Genomic DNA, 20,436 nt, shown 5'->3' on the forward strand with positions numbered 1-20,436 from the left:
CATAAACAGGCTTTCAAAGAGTAAGGAAGATATTAACCCCTCTTTCTTATTATTTTTCTAAGAGCTGTACTTATTGTATCAAATCGAGAAGTTTAAAATATATAGCTTTAAAACTCCACAAAAGTTCTATAACTTCTGGATATGATGGTGCTCACACTTACTATTTCACCAGGTATTAGGCATTTTATGAATCCTCCCTCCTCAAAAAGGAAAATATGTAAAACTCTATTTTAATCATACAACATTTTGCCTAAGTGCATCATTTCATCGCTTGTAAAATTAACCAGAGCACTGTAACTGCTTTTGCAGGTGTGCCCTGGTATATAATCTTTGTTCTTGATGTACAGATCACAATTTTATTATTCCATAAATACCTACCTGCTTTTTTAATGCAATTTAACATAAATTGCTTACTGTTCCTAGGTCAAAACAAAGCTGATAAAAAGCTGAAATAGTAAAGCTTCCATATTATGATGTTCAGTGGTTCAATAAGGACTGTATACTGAATGTAAAAATATTTTTTTCTCTTGTTCAAGTTTCTACCTGTTGAGTTATGTAATTCTTGTTTACATACTAGTTTAATGCCCATTACTTGCTTTAACTTTCTTTTAATGCAAATTACTTTCTTTACCTAGAGGCATATGTTTTGGCCAATTTATTTTTTTATACAACCTTATGTAACCATTCCTGATGTCACTTAAATTAGACATTAACTGGCACAAAGTCAGGCTTTTCTAGCCACGTTTCATAAAATTTCCCCCCATATTTTTCTGTAGCTTATGTTATTATCTGTGGGGATACTCATAGTGGGAAGGTGCTATTCAATAGGAGTAAGAATTTGGGCCTTCTGAGTAGGACTTGTTGACTGCCTTTGCAGTATGACCCCATGGGTGTTCATACTAACTCAGCAATTGCTTTGGAGGATAATACACAGCCATGTCATGGTCTGCAAATCTATGCCCATCTATCCTTATCCTCTTCTGTTGTCGCAGTAAATTAGAAATTTACTTGTAATGAGAGAATAGGGGTAATATCTCTCAAAACAGTACATCTTTAGATCTTATAAGGAAATTCAAGTCATGCATAATGGGGTTCCAGATGCTCCTTGCTGAAAAATGTCATCTGTGTCCCAAAGTGTTGTAGGTTTACTGTTGAATTGGATGTCTGAAAATGCTCTATCTACTGTTAATAGATACAGATGGAGGAGATGAGCAGGAGAAATGACCCTTCTGACTTATCTGTGATTATGCAACATACCTTTGCAAATATATATATAATATATATATATTTTCTGATAATCGATTCAAATTACAAGATTACCTTATAGCTTCAGGACCTCTTTGTCCATTGCTGTGAAGATGGTTAAGCACTTGTGGGTGTTGGGTTTTTTTGTTTGTTTGTTTGTATTTAATCTGACCCTGCAACAGGGAACATTTTGACTCTGCTAGTGTGGATCTGCCTAAAGCCCTTTTGTGCTTTGCTAGAAAAATCAAAAGTCCTAAATAAATAAATAAGTACAATATAAAACACAAAAAATCCCCAAACTAAAATGACCACAAAATGTCATCTATAGTATGTGTATGGAAATTTAAAGAATATTTTTTGTTCAATGAGAAGACTTCAAGGCAGTTATGCAGACTGATATATTTAAGGTACTAAATTGATGTAGAAATATGTTGCCTATCCATTTGAAAAAGGAAGATCTAGGCTCCATTTCAAGGAATTTTTAGTGAACTAAGTAAGTAGTGGTAGGTTTTATGTAACAGCAATGTTCTGTTCTTAAAGTATATAAAGAAATAATCTGCCTTTGACCTGATGCAAAATAATTGTTCTTTTTCTCTATCTAAATGTATTATTTATTGGTTCTTTGATGATCTCATTCTATGTTTTAAATATCATTACAGGCTTTGAGCAAAATAACACATCTAAAGGAAGAGCAACTGTAAAATTCTCAGGGAAAAATGAGAAAAACCGATTTCCCAGAGCTGCTACATCACGAACAGAAAGAATATGGCCAGGGGGTGTCATTCCATATGTAATAGGTGGAAATTTTACCGGTAAGCTTTGCACTTCTGAAAAGAAGGAGGAGGATAATTATTTAAAAAAAAAATATTATTTTTTTTTAGCAGGATCTGTGGAATTCAATAGAAAGAATTCTGTTGGATCAGGTCTGAAGTACATCTGTTCAGAAAATATTAGTCATAGTTTAGAAAATTGTTCCCAAAGGCAAACTCTAATAATAAAAAATATAACCCTTTTAGAAAGGGGAGGCTGTTTTTCATTGTCTAATATTTCTTGTTGTGAGTTTATTTTCAAGAGCCTGAGTAACAGAATGTCATGAAGTCCGTGTTGTTGTTGTTGTTTTGTTTCTAAAAGAGTATTTAGTACAAGGCTATGTCTGATTTGACTGGTGTGATATGTACTCTGCTCAACTGATTTCAGTCAACAAGCTGACCCAAATGTTTGGCAATTCCACAGTTTTGTTTTCATATGGTCACTCACAAATGTTATATATGATATGACGAATGACTGCCTCGAAAATGTACATAATTTTTAGTTGAAAACAAGCAAAAACGTAAAGAGTCTAATGTGGACGCAAGGGGTTACTTAAAAGGAGAAAAAAGCAAAGACTGATGGGGGAAAAATAGGCAATAATATCGTTCTTACTGTGTGCTAGAATGATGCAGGAAAAGAACATACATTATATGTATTATAGCATCTGTGAACACACACAGGAAAAAACAGTCATTGCTTCCAAGCTTAGTTACTTGTAAACTCTTAGTTTTGGTATTTATATAGAACTATTCCAAATGTGACCTTTACTTTAGCATTACCATCTTTTGAAATAATGGCAGTAAATTATATTAAAGTATACCCTGTTAAACATTTTTGCCTTTTTCATAATGAAAATAATGAAAGATAAATTCTACAGCTTGGCAAATATTACTAAAAGATAAAAGGGCAAGAAATAACCTTCAATTCTCAGGATCCTGACATTATGGTAACTCATGACCTTTTATGACCTTTGAATTTTTTGTATGTGTTTAAGTTTAAATAAGTTTAAAAGAATATTACTGTAACTGATGCTGGTTTTCAGTTGTCTTGGCAGCCTGAGGAAAACCTGAGGATCTAGTGGTATGGACAGTGATTTGTCTGTTCATCTCATTCCCTTTGGTCGGGGTCTGGATGTGGGATGTGGAAGGGGCACCAGGCCCTCCTGCAAGGGAGCCCGAGGTGGCAGTTTCAAGAATATTGTTCAAATAGTTGACTTCTCTCCCTGCAGAGAAGGATTTTTAGCATGGGACAAAGCAATAGAGCTGTGCTCTCAGGTGCTGCCTCCAAGTTAACAGGCCTTGTCTTTTGGAAGACAATAAAACCACTTTGCACTGCTTGAAGGACCTAATGTGCAGCCAGCATGTCCAACTAGCTCTGGGGCTTGGGCTGGGAACTGCCCTGGCTGGCTCTGCGTCTAGAACATAGGTTTGTTTTGGAGTATGCTTCCCATTTTTAAAACAAGCATTTGGGTATGGCTAACCAAATCCAGGCTTTTTGCCCTCTTGGAAGATCATTTGATTTCTGAATGGTTTTCACCAGAAAAAATGGAGATTGGCCTATGTTCAAGACAGCACTATTAAATTCAGATGCCTGAGCAGGTTTGCTTGTTTACATGCCTTAGCTTAATCTGGTCTCCAGATTTGAAGACTAGTGTGTTCCCTCCCTCCCTGTCTCCTTCCCTCCCAGAAACCAGGGATTCTCTATTTTCTTTTTCTTTTTCTTTTTCTTTAGATAAACTATAGTCTATTTTGCAATTTCATCGTGGGAAAGCTGCTTAATGAACATTATGCCAAGTGAGGACTTGGCTAACACTTGGTTTCTGCTGCTGCTTTCCTGTGGTGTGTCATAGCTGCGCTCTTTATCACTGATTTTATGTTTGCTAGAGTGTAACACAGTATCGATACCTTGTAGGGAAAGATGCTCTGGAGACCTGATGAATCTGAGTATCCCTTTGTAAGAGATATAAAAAGCAAAGAGCATGCTTGGCGGTATATGGGACCACAAGGGGATCTAGCAGCTCTTTCCAGAACTGCATTCTCAATATTAAAATCAGATCTTAAAGAACAAAATATGCTTAAAAAAAAAAAAAACAAAGATCAAAACTCTTTTATTTCATGTCATACAATTTTTTCAGGCAGCCAGCGCGCTATGTTCAAGCAGGCCATGCGGCACTGGGAGAAGTACACGTGTGTTACATTTATTGAACGAAGTGATGAAGAAAGTTATATTGTATTTACATACAGACCCTGTGGGTAAGTACGTGTGTAAGCAGGTATTTGCATTTTCACTGTTTGGCCGTGTTTCTCTACTTTGCAGGCATAAAAGAAAGCAAATAAGTAGTTACTATATTTAAATAATATCTGTGTTCAATTTGGCTTTAAGTTATTAGCAGTTAGTGTATACTTTTGGCCTTTTGGTGACTATGCAATATGTATAGAAGAATTTTGAAATTCTCCCTCTTTTGTGTATTGCTAGATAACATTCTTCATGGCTTTCTGTCACGCTTTTAGTATTTACATTTTTGATTTAAATGTATTTCAGTCTTAGAATTTATTTTTACCTTTCTTCATGTCATGTCTTCGCTGTTGAGTTGCATATGGACATGTATCCCATATTTCTTTTCCAGCTTAATTATTCTGAGTTTTAAGTGTTATTTTTATATTGACTGTGCTTGCCAAGATTTGTCTAATCAGCAAATTCATGACCTTTTTGCGCATTCCTTTTTCCAGGTCACTGATGTGTAAAAGTGGACACAACAGGGTCTTTTTTAATTCACTAGAGCAGTTTTCTGTCAATCACTGCATTCCCATCCTCGGATATTTCTGCTTACAAATGCCCCAATTAGCTCTGCTAGTTAGTTATTCCACCAGGAATCCTTAATTTTATACACTAGGCAGTGGGCTTGCTGTGTGGGCCATCTTCATTTTCCAAGAAGAGTACCACTTGTGGAAATACTTCTCCTGCCTTCTGTGGGGAATGTAAGCTGTCTAGTCTCTTTTCCATGCTGACTTTCTGATTAGTGATCACTTTGCATGCCTATTTAATTTTTTAAGGGATGGGATGTAGAGGAGCACTATAACTTCCCTATGTTGTAGGAAGGAAGCTGAATGTTTTCTACTAAAGCCCATGAGTTTAAATGGACTATATCTTTAAAACACTTGTGATATTCTTTTGAAAACACAGGATAATGTAATAAAACCAGTTTCTAGAATATTTTAAGAAATGAATCACCTTTGCCTTGGAAAGTCTTGCAGTCACAGACCCCAGGAAATGGGGAGTGTGCTTATGTGTCTGTTCCGTTCTTCTGCTCCCATGGGCATCTGCTGGGGACCCCTGTTAGAAATGTACAGTGGGCTTCTTTTTAGGCCCTGCAGGGCCATATTTAACTATGCAACTCAGAAGATAATATTTCAGGGACTTTAATAAATAATTGAGAGAGAAATAGAAAGCAGAGAATAATAGTCGTGATTTCCTGCAGTTGCAGATGTAGAAAGCAGGGCACATTTAAGTAAAAGACTTTGAAAGTTTTTAGTGGTTTTGCATGCCTTTGGGCATATCTGTAGAGACCTCAGGTTTCATGAAAGGTGAATTCTGTAGCTTAATTCCCCCAACCAAGCTGCAGAACAAGCAGCTCTCCAGCCAAAGCAGTATCCCTGGGGTTGGTTGATGTGATGTGAATTCAAGTCACTTTAGGATGAAGGATGGATTATAACCAGAAGGTTAAAATGCACTCAGTATTTATCTCTAGAGTCCTCATTATGCTTTTGTGGTTAAGGTTGTTGTTTTATTGCTAGGTAGTTTACAAATTACAAATAATTTGGGAAGAACGTATAAGCCTTAATATTAAGAACAGAGAAAAGCATGGCAGTGAATCTGCCAGTGATTACAGAGCCAGTCTGTGTAGAAGCTGATGATTTTTTGGGGGGTCCCGTATCCATGAGCCGTTTTAGCAAGTGTCAGATAAATAGTGTCTCGTATGAGTGACTGAGGACTACTATGTGCTGACCGCTCGCATACAATGCCGATGGGGGATTTTCCATGGAAAGAGCACAGACAAAAGTGACACCAAACCATCTGCAAACACTTTCTAACACATGGGCAGTCACAGTGAAATTAATCTCGGCTCTTTCCCACAGCACCCCGCCGGGCCGGTTTGTTAGCACATTGTTTGCAGCGCTCGCAGTCACACACGAGGGAGACGCTGTTGTACTCAGCCCTGCTCCAAAACAAAACGATAAACCCTGCCCCAAGGAGCACCCCGTCAAAACACGGCACGTTTGAGGAAACAAAGTGGGTTGCAACCGTATATGTGGAAATTCAGGTGCCCGAATCTGTGGATGTCTCCGGTGACAGCATACAAAGTGTTATTGAGTCTCTGTAAACATTAAGAATATTTTTAAAGGAGCCTTATATATTACTTCGTGTAGCAGTTCATGGGAAACTCATCCTGGAAAGGCAGCTGTGGAAAAAAAAGCATATTTAAAATACAGCAGCTGGTTATCAAGGATAAACACATTAGTAATGTGGAGAGTTTACATATCAGCCATGAATGAGAGAAGTTTGAACTATCATAGACCCATACGACCGCACAGGATCTCAGAAGGGTGTCTTATACCCAAGATAGAAACAGCTACACCTGTGTAATTACTGTTATATACTTATCTAATTTGATTTTTAAAATCTGCAGAAATTGATACTTGACAGTCCCCTAGGAAATATATTGGTTCAGTATCCTTAATGTAAGAGAAGTGGGGAGTAATTTTTAATAATAACTAGAATAGGTATTTCTTGCTGCAATTGAAGCACGCTATCTTCTTGTCCTGTTCAGCATGGACATGGAAAACAAATTACTCCTTTTTCTGGAGGAGTCCAATGTATATTCTGAGTCTGTTACTTTGTTATTGCACCCTCAGTTTTGTTGTATTTAGACTAAACAACCCCTAATTCCTTAAATCTTTCCTGGAAGTCATGTCTTCCAGGCTGCTGATCACAGTTGTTCTCCTTGAGATTCTTGAAACTGAGAATCCAAGACTGGAACGTACTTGTCTACATGAAGCATTGCCTGTGTTGATCCAGTGCTGGAGCTAATTCACATATCCACACATTTATGTCCATAAACATGATGTCTGTTCTGTTTCTTGCTATTTTCAGCTCATAACCATCAGTTTGTGATCCACAGTAGGCTTCAGAATTGTTTCTGCAGAATGCTTCCCCTTCTGGTGTGTGCAATATTTTGCACATCTGAGGACACTGAACAATTCCATATTTACTTTTAAAATACTGTTTCTTAGTACAGCTGAAGATAACTAACTATGCAGTTTGAGACGTTATAATTACTGATAGTCATTTTCATCCATGCAGTCATTGCAGATATAAGATTAAGAATACAATATTAAGAGGATTTTTTTTATATTTTATTTTTATAGCGTCTACTATAGCAAATATTTATGCAGCTTGTTTATTAGGACAATAAAAACTTAAATCTGTAAACAGGTTCAAAACATGCTTTGTTTACTACTATTACTTTATGCTTATGTGTCTCCCATCCCACCAAAAGTGCCTGTTGACACAGTATATTGCTGTATGCAAAGCCAAAAAAAAAAAGGGGGGGGGGTCAGCAAACTGCACTGACCTTTAGTCACAAGCTCTTAATAAATATTACTAAGCAAAAGATCAAACTCGTTTTTATACAGTGAAACTAAAAAAGAACAATTAGTCATATTATTCTGGCATCTCAGCAGGCCTTTGATCTGACTTTGTGGCAATTCTTGTTCTTCCCCCAAAGACTTAAGTACTTTTATGACAAACTTTGCATGACTTATTGCAGTCACTGATGACTTCCACTTGCAGGAGTATTTGAGAAAGTTGTCTGAGATGGAGAAAAGTCAAATCTTTCATGGGCTTCTCCAAATATTGTAGACTGGACAGCTTCTGAACGTGTTAACCTTTTTTGAACTTACTAGTATGTTAAGTAGACATCACAGACGAGTTCTGGAAGTGAATTCCTTGCCCAACGTATGCTTTTGTAGCGTTCTTCAGCTTTAAAAAAGGATTACCTGTTCCAAAAGGTGCTCATCTTATGGAAGGAAAAGAAGTTGAGAATTATATTAATCTGTGGCACTAGAGCTGATTCACGCTGTCAGGTGGTAGCTGCTGATGTTCTTGCTGCCCTTGGCAGTCAATATGGTTTTAATATAAACTAAAATTTGTGAGGGTGATTTGGTTGATACACCGGAATAGGGAACTGTTAACTGAGGACTGACTTGTTTGACTGTTCTTTGTCATATTTAGGTGATAATCTCCAGTGAGTCCTTGAAGAAGCAGTAGGTGCCATTAGTCAGGTCCTTTCAGGACAGCAAATTGTAGCATTTGGCCACTCCACTGATCCCTGACAATAAGCAAGTTACCCAAGCTGAGTTATAGGCCAAAAATCTATCTTTATCCGCAAAGGTTTGTGATTGAAAGACACTGTTTTCAAAAGAAAAAAAAAATTTGTTTAACCTGCTTCTTCAGCAATGTTAGTACTAGCCGGTTTACAAAGCTCTGCGTAGTTTTTCATTCACAGCTTCATGCAGTTGCTGTCATGGCAAACTGATATTCTGCAAAAAACATTTTGAAGAGTGCAGCTTTCTAAAAATGTGCAGCAGCGACCCTACCATTTCTCTTTTCTGTCATATTGTTTTAAGACTGTTTCAGCCAGTGGCTGTGAAATATTATTACTTAGAAGGAGGACTGTGTGGTTGTAGTCATTTCACTTTCTCCCTGTCTGTTCTTTTTCTTTGCTCAACATCATCGATCAGCTGGACTGATTAAATGGAATTAGAGATTCATAAATAGTTACTGTCTCTAACTGCTGTCCAGTGCAATAAAGATTAACGAGATTAGGAGCTTTAAAGTCTACCAGTTGACTTAATTTAAGGAGCCTGACAAGTGCTCACACAGCACAGAGGAGTCTTGGCTTTCTGCCAAACACACCTGGGAATGTTCTCAGACCCAAGATGTTACAAATTAATTTATTTCAGAGATTTATTTATTTATTTCACTCCTCCTTACCCTTTGACTCAGGGCAGCCGTTGAAGTGTTTTGAATCTTGTAGCTTAATTGGATGAGTCTGATGTGCTTGGCAGGACGCTCGACCTAGCAAATCCTAATGACCCTCTACCAGTGCATATTGCTGCTATTTTAAGGCTCAGTGTTGGTGGCTTCTAATTTTCATTGAACTATAAAGAATAGTCAAGGAATTTGTCTGTAATTTCTGTGAAGTCTTTGAAAGCAAGTAACTAGTGTAAGGAAACGGCTGTATTGTTTGCTTGTTTTTAAATAAGCTTGTATTCTTTCTGAACGTAGACTATTTACAGTTTAACTTCACATATAAATACGAAATCACCTTCTGAAATCATCTTAACAGATATGAGAGAAACATTTAGGCTGGCACTTAAAAAAAATAATAATAATTAGTAATTCTAAATATGTTGTGTTTTCAGTGTTCAGGCTCAGATATCCTGAAGGAAAAACTCCTAAAAGATTTAAGTTGTTTTTTGTTTTTTTTTTTTCCAAAAATAAAACATATTTCAAACATGCCAGATCAGGTAGTCAAAATCACTAGCCAGACTTGAAAATGCCCAACTTCCTTTTTGTGAGCACAAATATAAAATGTGAAATGATCTTTGAAAACATCTATTTTTTTTTTTTTGTGAAATGCTGCTTAAAGCTTAGAAGGGACTTTTTGCACCTCTTTTTTTTTAAAAAAAAAAAAAGAAACAATTATCTTTTTGGTAATTGGCATTTTGTAAACTGGATAATTTGATATTTAACACATTTATCTACTTTCATAATAAAACAAAAATGTTTTTCTTAGTAAGCTAATGTGCTCTATAGCTATGCTGTCATTCTGCCATCACTGTGCAGCTATTACTGACCACAGCCCGACCAAGGCAGGGCATAATTTTAAAAGAACATGTAAGTCCTTCTGGTCAAAATAAAGTAAAAGGAGAAAAACAGACAGGGTTTGTTTTTGCTCTTGTAGTGAATAGTGTCAAGAAAAGCAGAGCTGTAGAAACCGTAGTAGTTGAATTATTTATAATTTTCCCTTTCTCATTTTTCTCCATCACATTTCTCCAAAGTATCACTGTGCAAAATTTTTCTTTGAAAACCTATGGACATGTTTAAGCCACCAACTACATCTTAGCTAATTAAAACATGTACTGCATATGAAGTAAGTAACATAATACATTTTCAATAGTTTTAATGTACTTAGATATTTTGCAACCCACAGTCTTACTACTCTATTGATTTGCTTTAAGCTGTAAATATTGATTGATGGCCTTTAGTTCTGCATTGCATTTATTCTCTGTAGAGTTTCCACGTGCTTATGAACTTGAACACTCAGCAGAAGTGTTTAACTTGTTATAAACTAAAAGAGTTGTTCTCACTTTTCATAGTTGTGTAGTTGTCATCACTGTACATTCATCAACCCATTGTGCTCCAGCCATGTGTTGTATTCGGGTGATTTGAAGGTTAAAGGTTTTGAATTCTCGCAAATGTTTTCAGGATTCTGAATATCTGACCTTGCTTTGAGCAGGAGTTGGACTAGAGAACTCCCGAGATCTCCTCCAGTCTCATTTTAAATTAGATATTTCTAATTTAAATTCTCATCTTATGTTTTAAGGAAATCACGGGTTTTGCAAAGGATTTGTTTTTGAAGTCAGTAAGATTTCATCCCCACAGAGTAGTCTCTAGGGTGCATTTTCACCAACTACATGAGTCTTAGCTTTTTTGTTCTTAAAAGTACCATAGGGGATTCACAGTGCAGTTTGCCTCTTTGCACAATCCAGGCTGTTATAGCATAATTCCTATAATGTACATGACCTTAACACAGGCAGGGAGCTGTAACTCAATAATTATGTTTAACCAATATGGAAATGGTACCATTTTCACAGAAGGTGTATTCCTTCATCTGATCGTTTTGTGTTTTCTCCCATGGCTTCCTGTAGAGCCTGAGGCAAATTCCACATCCTTGCCCTTTCCTCAAAGTGCTCAAGGATAAGGACCAAGGATTTCTAAAAGATCTGGGACTTAGCACTGTGTTTGACAACTGTATTCCTTATATATAATGGCCTATGACAAAGAATCGGGAGTTCTGTACTAAGGGCAGAATTTCCTTGCAGGGCCTTTTAAATGAATGAACTTTTCTGAGAATGAAGAGCTACTGCAAATGTCACTGACTTTGGCTCAGAATACAAAGTGTGATGCCCCAGCCTTCCCACCCTAACATAATAGGACAGTAAGTAACATTGTGTACATGGTATAAAAAATCAAAATAATAAAAAAAACTCCTTACAGATCCAAACCATTTTTTTACAAACATTTTTTCCCTCAAACTGAGACCGAATGAGTAAGAATATGAACCATGCTATTTTTTTATTGCACATTAGAAAGATATTCAAATAGTGGAGTGACTAGTCAGAGATAAACACCTACGTAAAAAGGATGTTGGAAATATCTGTAGTGCTTTAATTATGTTTGCATATTCACGGTAGACATAAATATTTATTCTGCAAACATACAGTCTGAAAAATATGTTAAGTACAGCCGCCGTGTCAGCGTGTCAGGTGCAAAGGTGAGATCCACTGTGGAATTGTGAGATAAAATGGGATTACTACTCTAAAATTTTATTCTAATTTAATTTCTGCAATCTGTTGCTCCTTTTTGTCATTTATGCTGTACTTTTAGGGCATATTTTACAGTAGTATGTTCATTAATATTACTTATATCAGTACTTATGAAGGTATTAGTACAGTATAAATATTATGTATCATTACTGTTTATATGTTATGGAGGAAATCTGAAGGTGTTCTTTAGTTTGCTTTGCTCCAGTGTAGTGTGCTAATGTTTGAGAACTGGTTGAGATAGGAATGATTGTAATGTGAACAGTAATTTTTCTGACAGCGCTTTCAAGGCAGTTTCAAAATTTTTGATGCAACCCCCCCAGACTGTTAAAATAACAAATCCTGCATAAAGTAATTTGTGTGATCTTATAATTTTAAACCATTGCTATCTCTTTTGGGGCATGACCATCCTTGATTTTAACTATCAGTGCAAAAGCAGTGCGCTTTTGAGGATGCTTGCTGAGGATAGGTGTTAGGAGATAAATTGCCATGCTGGTATTCCTCTGATCTCCACATTTGATGATTTTAAAATTCTCTCTGTATCAAGCAAATTAATAAAGACCAACCAAGACTGACTCACTGGCCAAGTACCAAAACAACTGAAAATCTCTGAAAGGGAAAAGCTGAAAGGGAGAAAGAAGCAAGTGTTGACATCTGTAGAATGTAATTTGCCTTTGCTAGTGCTCTTGTGAATCTGCTAGAGAAGCAGATGATAGGTAGGATCATGCTCCACAGTAACATCAACCTCCTTAAGGACCAAATGTATTTTACTATATAAATGTTGCATCAGAAAATCTGCTTATTTTTTTAAAAAAAGTGGAGGAGTGTGTTACTGTGTTCCACCTGACTGCAGAACTGCGGAGGAGAGAGAGGAAAGCAGTCTCTTACTTGGGAAAATAATGCTGACTTGAAATTCTTAAGATCTGCAAGGGTTACAGAAATCAGTTTATTAAATTTAAAATTGTTTTCCATTTACCTAGGATTTGCTTTACTTGCCCGTCTCCCCTTTGCTAGTGTCATCAGCAGACTTTTTTTCTAACCAAAAAGTAGACGTCTTAAATCCTGACAGTGTGAATGATAAAAAAAAAAAAAAAAAGGCACCTGTGTTTTATAAATTTATGTTGGAATTGTGAAAGAACAGCGAAACAGGAATGAAATATAAGAGCAGTCTTGTGTGAGGCAGTTTGTTTATTTTTCATGAAAACATGACTTTCTGGGACTAAGGTTCCTATTGCAAGAAAATAAGAGTGGGAGAAGAAATGGCACACTGATCTACAGAGCAGTTTAGCTTCCTGATATTAAAACTACAGCTGTTGCTGATAACATTGCTGATAACTCATCAGGAAAAAAACAAAACAGAATGAGGAGGGTTTGTGGAGTGGCATCACAGAATTTTATGTATTTTTCAGTTGTTTTATTTTTTTTTTGTATTTTCATCTCTATGCTAGCCTTTACGAAGTGAATCTTTTAAAGGGCTGCCCTTGCACTATTCTGATTTTAGAAATAGAAATAATGAAGTAGGGTCACCTTGAAGATCTAGGTAAAGCAGAAATCGCAATAGAGTGATGATGAGTCTGTGAAGGTATGTCAAGACCTCCAAGAGAAGCATGGCACAAATAAACCATCCCTGTTTTATTTCTTGCACTTCCAGCTGCATGCAGCTATTGAATATACAAGGCAACCACGTGGGAACGATGCATGGTGCACATAGGGAGGAGAGGGCAATCTCAGTTAACTTCAGCTTTATTGATAGTTTGGGTGAAGAAAAGTTCCTCTGTCCTTCTGAAATACAAGGCTACCTGTGACAGCCTTGTAGGAAGCAGCTCGTAGGAAGCCTTGAACTAAAAAAAGTCAATGTATTATGTTTGTACCTTTCGTTAGATATGACTAATAGCTTCTAAGTAGTTGTTCTAACACTAGATCGAGAGTTTGTGGGACTGAATACGTTGCCTGATGTGTCATTCTGCTGTTGTTCTAAAACACTTTGTCCTCCAACAGGTTTTAACTGTATTTCCTGAATTTAACTGAATTATAGTGGGGTGTATGAAAACTTCTACTTGTGTTTGTGTTTTAATTACAGGTGCTGTTCTTATGTGGGTCGAAGAGGAAATGGTCCTCAGGCTATATCTATTGGCAAAAACTGTGATAAATTTGGTATAGTTGTCCACGAACTGGGTCATGTCATAGGTTTTTGGCATGAACATACACGGCCGGACCGAGATGACCATGTCACCATTATTAGAGAAAACATCCAGCCTGGTAAGAGATTCTGACATACCCTTTACCCATTTCTTTTTGGTGTTTCTTTCATTTTCTGGAGTTTCTTGAAGAACGAACCCTGTTTAACAGGAGCTAAAATGAACATTTGTTTGCGTCTGTCATTCCTGTTACCTCAAGCTGATTCAAAGGTGAAATAAGATAAGTAGAAATACGTAAATACCAGCCCACGAGGCCACTAAATGGGATCAGGAAGTCATGACTACCATGGCAGCTGTTTTTTGTTCAGTGTGGTATATGCAGATAATTTTGTTCAATAATGCTTTTTTTTTTTCCTTTTTTTTTTTTTTTTCCTTCACACCAGAGTGAATATGAGCTGGAGTAAATCTCCAGTGCTCAGGTTAGGGCAAAGGGCTTCTTTGACTGGAATTATGAATGAATCATCCTTCTTTGTTCCTCATATTCGTTCATTAAATTATGGCAGCTGGGCTCTCAAATATGTGACTTACCAGATGTGTGGGGGCTCTGAGAGCAGCCTTTGAAGCAAAGTCTTTACAGTATCCAGCCTGCACTAAGCAGCCTTCTGGAGTGTTTTCTGTGGGATGGATTTTCCCCCAATGCCTGATTAAGGAAGGAGACAGTAATTTTTGTGGATTCTAGGTGAGACCTAATGTAAGGTGTGGGGCCTTCCCGTGAGTTTGGTGAATAAAAATGTTCTTTCTGAATGCTAAATATAGGTGTTTGTGGGTTTTGCAAAACGTCTCCACTCCAGGTTGATAAAAGCATGCAATCACTCTCAAATGACTAAGATTTATGATTGTCAGTGAGTGATTATTTTAGGATTTTGACTTTTTTCCTCTTTGGCTTTTGATCTTAACCGAGAGAGACATGACAGAAACTCTAAATTATCAATCACCCATAGGTCAGGAGTACAACTTCTTGAAGATGGAGCCTGGAGAGGTGAACTCCCTTGGGGAACCATATGACTTTGACAGCATTATGCACTATGCCAGGAACACCTTCTCAAGGTTGGAGTCTCAGGTTATACCTTTTGACTTTTAATTCTCTTCTTCTCTGTGAATACTAGAAGCTATGCTTTCCTTTTTTAACTATTCCAGGATATCTTAAAAGTATTAACTCTTGCTATACAGTATTACTACAGCAGTTAAAGCACAGCTTAAGTCAGACTTACAGAATAATTTAAGTATATTTTTCAAGACAGTGCTTACTTTGTCCTTATAGTGCTCAGTTCCAATGTAACCTTTTAATTTTTACTTCAGCTCTTTAAATTTTAAGTCTAGATAATTTGGAAACATCATTTCCTAATAATTACTTTTTGGGGGGCATTAATTTATATTCTGCAAAAATCAGAATTTAGGAAAATCAGATGAGTAAAATGGCTAGGCATTTTATGTGTAATTTGATCTTTTAGAAAAAAAGTACTTTGCATAAAGTTTGAGTAAATATAGCTTATGAACAGGTTATGATATTAAGAAAGGCTACCTTTTAAACACAGCATTTGCAAAGGGCTGTAGTCAGCCATTTAGGACCCCAGCCTCTTCTGTATTGCTTGTGCAGGTCGTTGCTTTCATCCAAACCATATACTAAAGAATTTTGCTCTTTAATTCTGTCCTGTTTTAGACTGAGCCATTCTCAACTCCTTATCAGGCCACCCAGGGTTTGCTCTGAAACTTTTTGAAACGATGTGGGGAGTTGCACAACCAGCTGTTTCCCTAGGCAAGTCCTATTCTCAACAGCAGGAGTATTTCACACAGTGCACCTATTATTTCATACCAAAGTGCAGCGCAGCTAATTATGCTATAAAGATATCACCAGAATAATTTAAATTAAAAACAGTTTGTCTGGAAAGTGATGTGCTAAGCTTCTATCTCACTTAACATAACATTTTTAAGGCAAAAATCTTATGATCATGAAAGTCATAATTGTGAAGCCAATATGAGCATAAAATACAATTTCTTTGGACAACCTGAGACTCTGAAATAAACTACAGACCAGTAGAACTCTTGACAGCCTTTTTTAGAAAACATATATCTTAAGCTTTTTCTCTCTAATATAAATCATTACTATTAAAAATAAATAAATCCTACCAAAAATAATTCACCATTGCAAGAGCCCCATGATACAGACGTTAGGCAGATCACTTAATCTATTTATAGACACATTACCTTAAGGAAGAGCTGATAAGAATCTATATAAAATAGAGTAACTTAAGAAGCTGGACTCCTAGGGCAATGACAACAGGATTATTTGGGGTTTTTGGGGCCCTGGTCTCACCACTTTCCAAGCTGGCAAAAACTGATAGTGCCATGAGTAGGGATGCCATGCCCCAGGGTACGAGAGGTTGCTGCTTGACGCTGTTCATGAACAAGCAGCAATCTCTGGAGATCACGTATGGATTGGACTGCTTTATCCTGAGAGCATGAGTCAAGTTCAGTGTGGAATATTGCCAGCTGTTAGTTGGTAGACTTTGCTCACCAGGGTAAGCAACAGAAATCACACAACATCATAAAGTTCGAGTCACGGATAATAATGTTATTCATGCTGTATTAAAACTGTTACAAATTGTTCCCTTCTTAAAGAGCATACCAGAATGGTGCTATAAGATTTAAGACGTGATTGGTTTCACATTTTCCCAAGTATAAATAGCATCAGTTTCAAGCTATACCAAAAATCAGTGGGAAATAAAATTATATTTTACTTGATGCAATTCCTTTTTTTGAAATACCAACGTGCCTCGTCTCTAGAAAGTAAAAATTGCTACTGTTTACTTTTTCGTTTAAGTTAGAGGAACACCTTAAGATGAATTATTTTTGCAAAAAAAATTATTTCTATTAGGGCTTCATTGTAAGTCCCAATAGAAAAGATTACAAAATTAAGGATTTGTAGAACACAGAACTCCATCCTTTATGAACTGGTCTTCTATTGGTTTTCAAGAGTTCTGTAGAATGCTATTAGAACTCTTTAGTATAATGTTTTTCTAAAATTAAATTGAGACTATCAAAATATTTTAAATATACGTCAAGTTATAGAAATTTTGACTAAAAATATACGTTTGGAGAAAAGTTACAGGCACTAATTTAGAATAAATGTTACTGAACTTGCATGGGGTAAGTTGATGCACAATGTATTGTTGCAAAGCAAATGGGCATTGGCAGGTTTACATTTATTTTCCAAAAGCAGCTGTGGCTAAAATAGACTTTTTATAACCTGTGAAAGAAGAATGATTATATTTTTAAAATATTTCCACAAATAATGCAGAAATGTCTTAACACTGTTGGATGAATTCACAGAGGATTGGCAAATGTAACTGAATTAACCTGCCTTTACACATGTAAGTCAGGCTTTGAGACTCCTTCAAAATTTGCTGGAAACAAGAAATTTGTCATAAAAAAATCATGTATATGAAGATGAACATTTAAATAATAACTTTATCATTCATTTTCTCAATCCAGCAAGAGCTGAGCTGCACCAGTGCCTTTTCCTAGTATAATCAAAATTCTAATAAGATTTCGCTGCTGTTGTCTGACAGAATATTAAGAGTTGGTATGTTGATACATATATTGGAGGACGACTCTTTTGGGGTAATATTGCATAAAGTTCTCCAGCCTGCAAAATTACACTGATTTGTTTTCTGTACTTGAAGTTCTGCATTCTACCATTTTTCTTAAGGCAAATGTAAAGTCTAATTTAAAAAAATGGTATTATACATTCATAAAACTCAGACAGTTTATGGCAGAAAACTGATAGGTTTTTTGGGGTCTATTTTTTTATTTTTATTTTTTTTAGGGGCATGTTTCTGGATACCATTCTCCCTTCCCGTGATGATAATGGTATACGACCTGCCATTGGCCAACGTACTCGCCTAAGTAAAGGAGATATTGCACAGGCAAGAAAGCTGTATAGATGTCCAGGTATTGCACCACAAACCAAAAAACACACATAGCAACTGTTTGACTTTGTTGTTCAAGAAGAAAGATAATTTTTCTGAGTCAACTACTTGGTCGTCTGCTTCCATGTTGGCAGTGGGCACAGGCATTTGAAATACTGAATTATTAAAAAAAATCTTGTAGGTAACATTTCTGGAATGCAGAGTACTTAATAAACAAACGGCTTGAAAGGGCCTTTAATTTCATGACATTTCAGTCTTTGTTTTCCTTAGCTGTTCAATTAGAAGAAACATGATCCTTAATGTCATTTTTCGTTTGCATATTTGTGCTTAAACTTGAGTTCTCTGGTTAGATGAAAGAGTTGTTTTTAATGTACTTCAGAACTCGTGTCCATGTTGATTGGAACTTGCAGGGAGTGCAGTGTGGAAGAAGCAAATTCAATTACTGTCACAGGCTCTGAACAGGACTCATCAAAATCTGAGGAATTTTAAGCCAGGACGGCAAAGTTGTCAGTGGTGTTTATGGATGAACTGGCAAGATCCTCTTAGAGATTTCATAAGGGAATAGCAGTTACATTTGGTATTTGAATGTCTTCTGGCTAATCATAGCGTGACACAACTTCAAATGCATGTTAGAATTTTGCTTCAAATTGGTTTTGAGGTGGAGTTATGTCAGAGACAGGTGAAGCACGTCTGGATTAACCCAGAGTTACCCTGTGGAGCAAGTTCTTCACGTGCTGGCGGCAGGGTGGTAGGATGATCATAGAATCATAGAATGCTGAAGGTTGGCAGGGACCTCTCGAGGTCATCTAGTCCAACCCCCTGCACACGCAGGGTCACCTAGAGCACGTGGCACAGGACTGCGTCCAAGCGGGTTTGAAGATCTCCAGAGAAGGAGACTCCACAACCTCTCTGGGCAGCCTGTTCCAGCGCTCTGGCACACTCACTGTTTTAAAAAAAAAAAAAAAAATCCGTAAGTTCCTGTGGAACTTTTGGTGCTTCAGTTTCCGGCCATTTCCTCTAGTTCTGTTGGTGGCCACCAGTGAAAAGAGGCCGGCCCCATCCTCCTCACTGCCTCCCTTGAGGTACTTCTAGACACTGCTCAGGTCCCCTCTCAGCCTTCTCTTCTCCAGCTGAACAGGCCCAGCTCCCTCAGCCTCTCCTCATAGGGCAGATGTTCCGGGCCCCTGATCATCCTTGTAAATGATGATTTGCTTTCCTTGCTCTAGTTGTAGCTGAGACCAGTTTTAACTTTTGGTGTGAACTGAAGCCATTCGGAAGTGCTACGTTATCAGCCAGAATATGCCAGAAAGGCCCTTGTGAAAGGGTAGATACACCAGTTCTTTGCCACACAGGTTTTCAAGCTCTCCTGCTCCTCATAGAAATTTATGACATCTCAGTGACTATTTTAAACCAGATATATGTCTCCCCCAGAAGAGAGGGATCAGGACAGAGTTGATGGAGCTGTTTCAGATTTGTATCAGTGGCAGTGGGATCAGCTGAAAATCTGGAGCACCTGATGTGCATTTGATATACAATATACATCTGAAATGTGCTTTTACCTTGCTGTGTAAGTACATAGAATCCTGGTCTTCTGTATGTATACAAGTACAGAGGTCTTGGGCCTATTGGAGAAGAAACCACGATAAAATGTTTTTTAACAGCTATTCCTTTAGGAACAGTTTTTGTTCTGTTCTTTTGATACAGAAAATACTTTTAAAATTGCATTCTTGCTGTCAGCATTATTTGCAACAAACAGCAACCATTTCTTAAGCACAGAGAAATTTAATATATATGTGTGTGTATATATATATATATATATATATGTATTTTTTGATAAAAGACAAATTTTGAAAGCAAAAATAGCCTATAAGAATCAAAACAGCATAGCTAGAATCTTGTGATCACATTGATTTTAAGAAAAAAAATAATGGCAGGTGAGGCTGCTGAGTGTGTAGGCAACACTCTTAACATATACTTTGTCATCCAAGAAGGATATAATGGTTTTGAGCTAATGTTCAAATAATTGTTTGGAAAAAATGACCTTTTTATAGAATCCATAAAATGATATAAACAAGTGATCATTTCTTCCAATGCTGTGAAAGTTGCATTGAAAGTTGGTTTCACTATTGTAAAGCCACAGTTGTTCTGCAGTAGGGTGCACTGCAAAAATAACAGCTATTTTTTGCAGCACTGATACTGCTGCACCCATAATAAATGTGTACAGGTCATGCTCTTTTTTTGATGCTACACTTCAGCAGAATTTAGTATAAAGGATGCTGGGTTTTGGCCTTACATATATGAGCCATCCCATATAAAGAAAGTGAGTTTTAAGTGTGAGAATTAGGCTGAGAATTTGGCAATGAAGTTCAAATACCATCTAATATACTGTTTTTTTAGTTAATCTTTTTAGTGGGAACTGCATCATTGCATAACATGTGATGAAGACTTAAAAATAACCATCTAAAAGAAAACTCTATTGCACATGGTTTGTGATCTAATAAATTTTAAGCATCTGATGGAGTGTAAAATTTAGAAACTAAGCGTTCCATTTTATGAAAAAAATGTGATCATTGTAGTATTTCAGAC

The 20,436-nt window shown here is 36.7% G+C and overlaps 1 protein-coding gene across 3 annotated transcripts in view; it reads left to right on the forward strand.

Annotated features, from left to right (window-relative positions):
* Nucleotides 1–20,436, forward strand: part of TLL1 (tolloid like 1) — a 116,830-nt gene that overhangs the window by 53,015 nt on the left and 43,379 nt on the right. For 2 of the 3 annotated variants that reach the window (XM_088528119.1, XM_088528120.1), the window contains exons 5-9: nt 1,905–2,057; nt 4,190–4,307; nt 13,804–13,982; nt 14,863–14,968; nt 17,748–17,872. In XM_088528119.1, the coding sequence (XP_088384245.1) occupies nt 1,905–2,057; nt 4,190–4,307; nt 13,804–13,982; nt 14,863–14,968; nt 17,748–17,872 (681 nt within the window). The remainder of the gene's footprint in view (nt 1–1,904; nt 2,058–4,189; nt 4,308–13,803; nt 13,983–14,862; nt 14,969–17,747; nt 17,873–20,436) is intronic. The other variant, XM_088528121.1, reaches the window with a different exon arrangement.

This window comes from Tinamus guttatus, unplaced genomic scaffold (genome assembly GCF_059628265.1).
Source record: "Tinamus guttatus ecotype Peru unplaced genomic scaffold, ASM5962826v1 Tinamus_guttatus_pri_ptg000301l, whole genome shotgun sequence".
In the NCBI taxonomy this organism is placed as follows: domain Eukaryota; kingdom Metazoa; phylum Chordata; class Aves; order Tinamiformes; family Tinamidae; genus Tinamus; species Tinamus guttatus.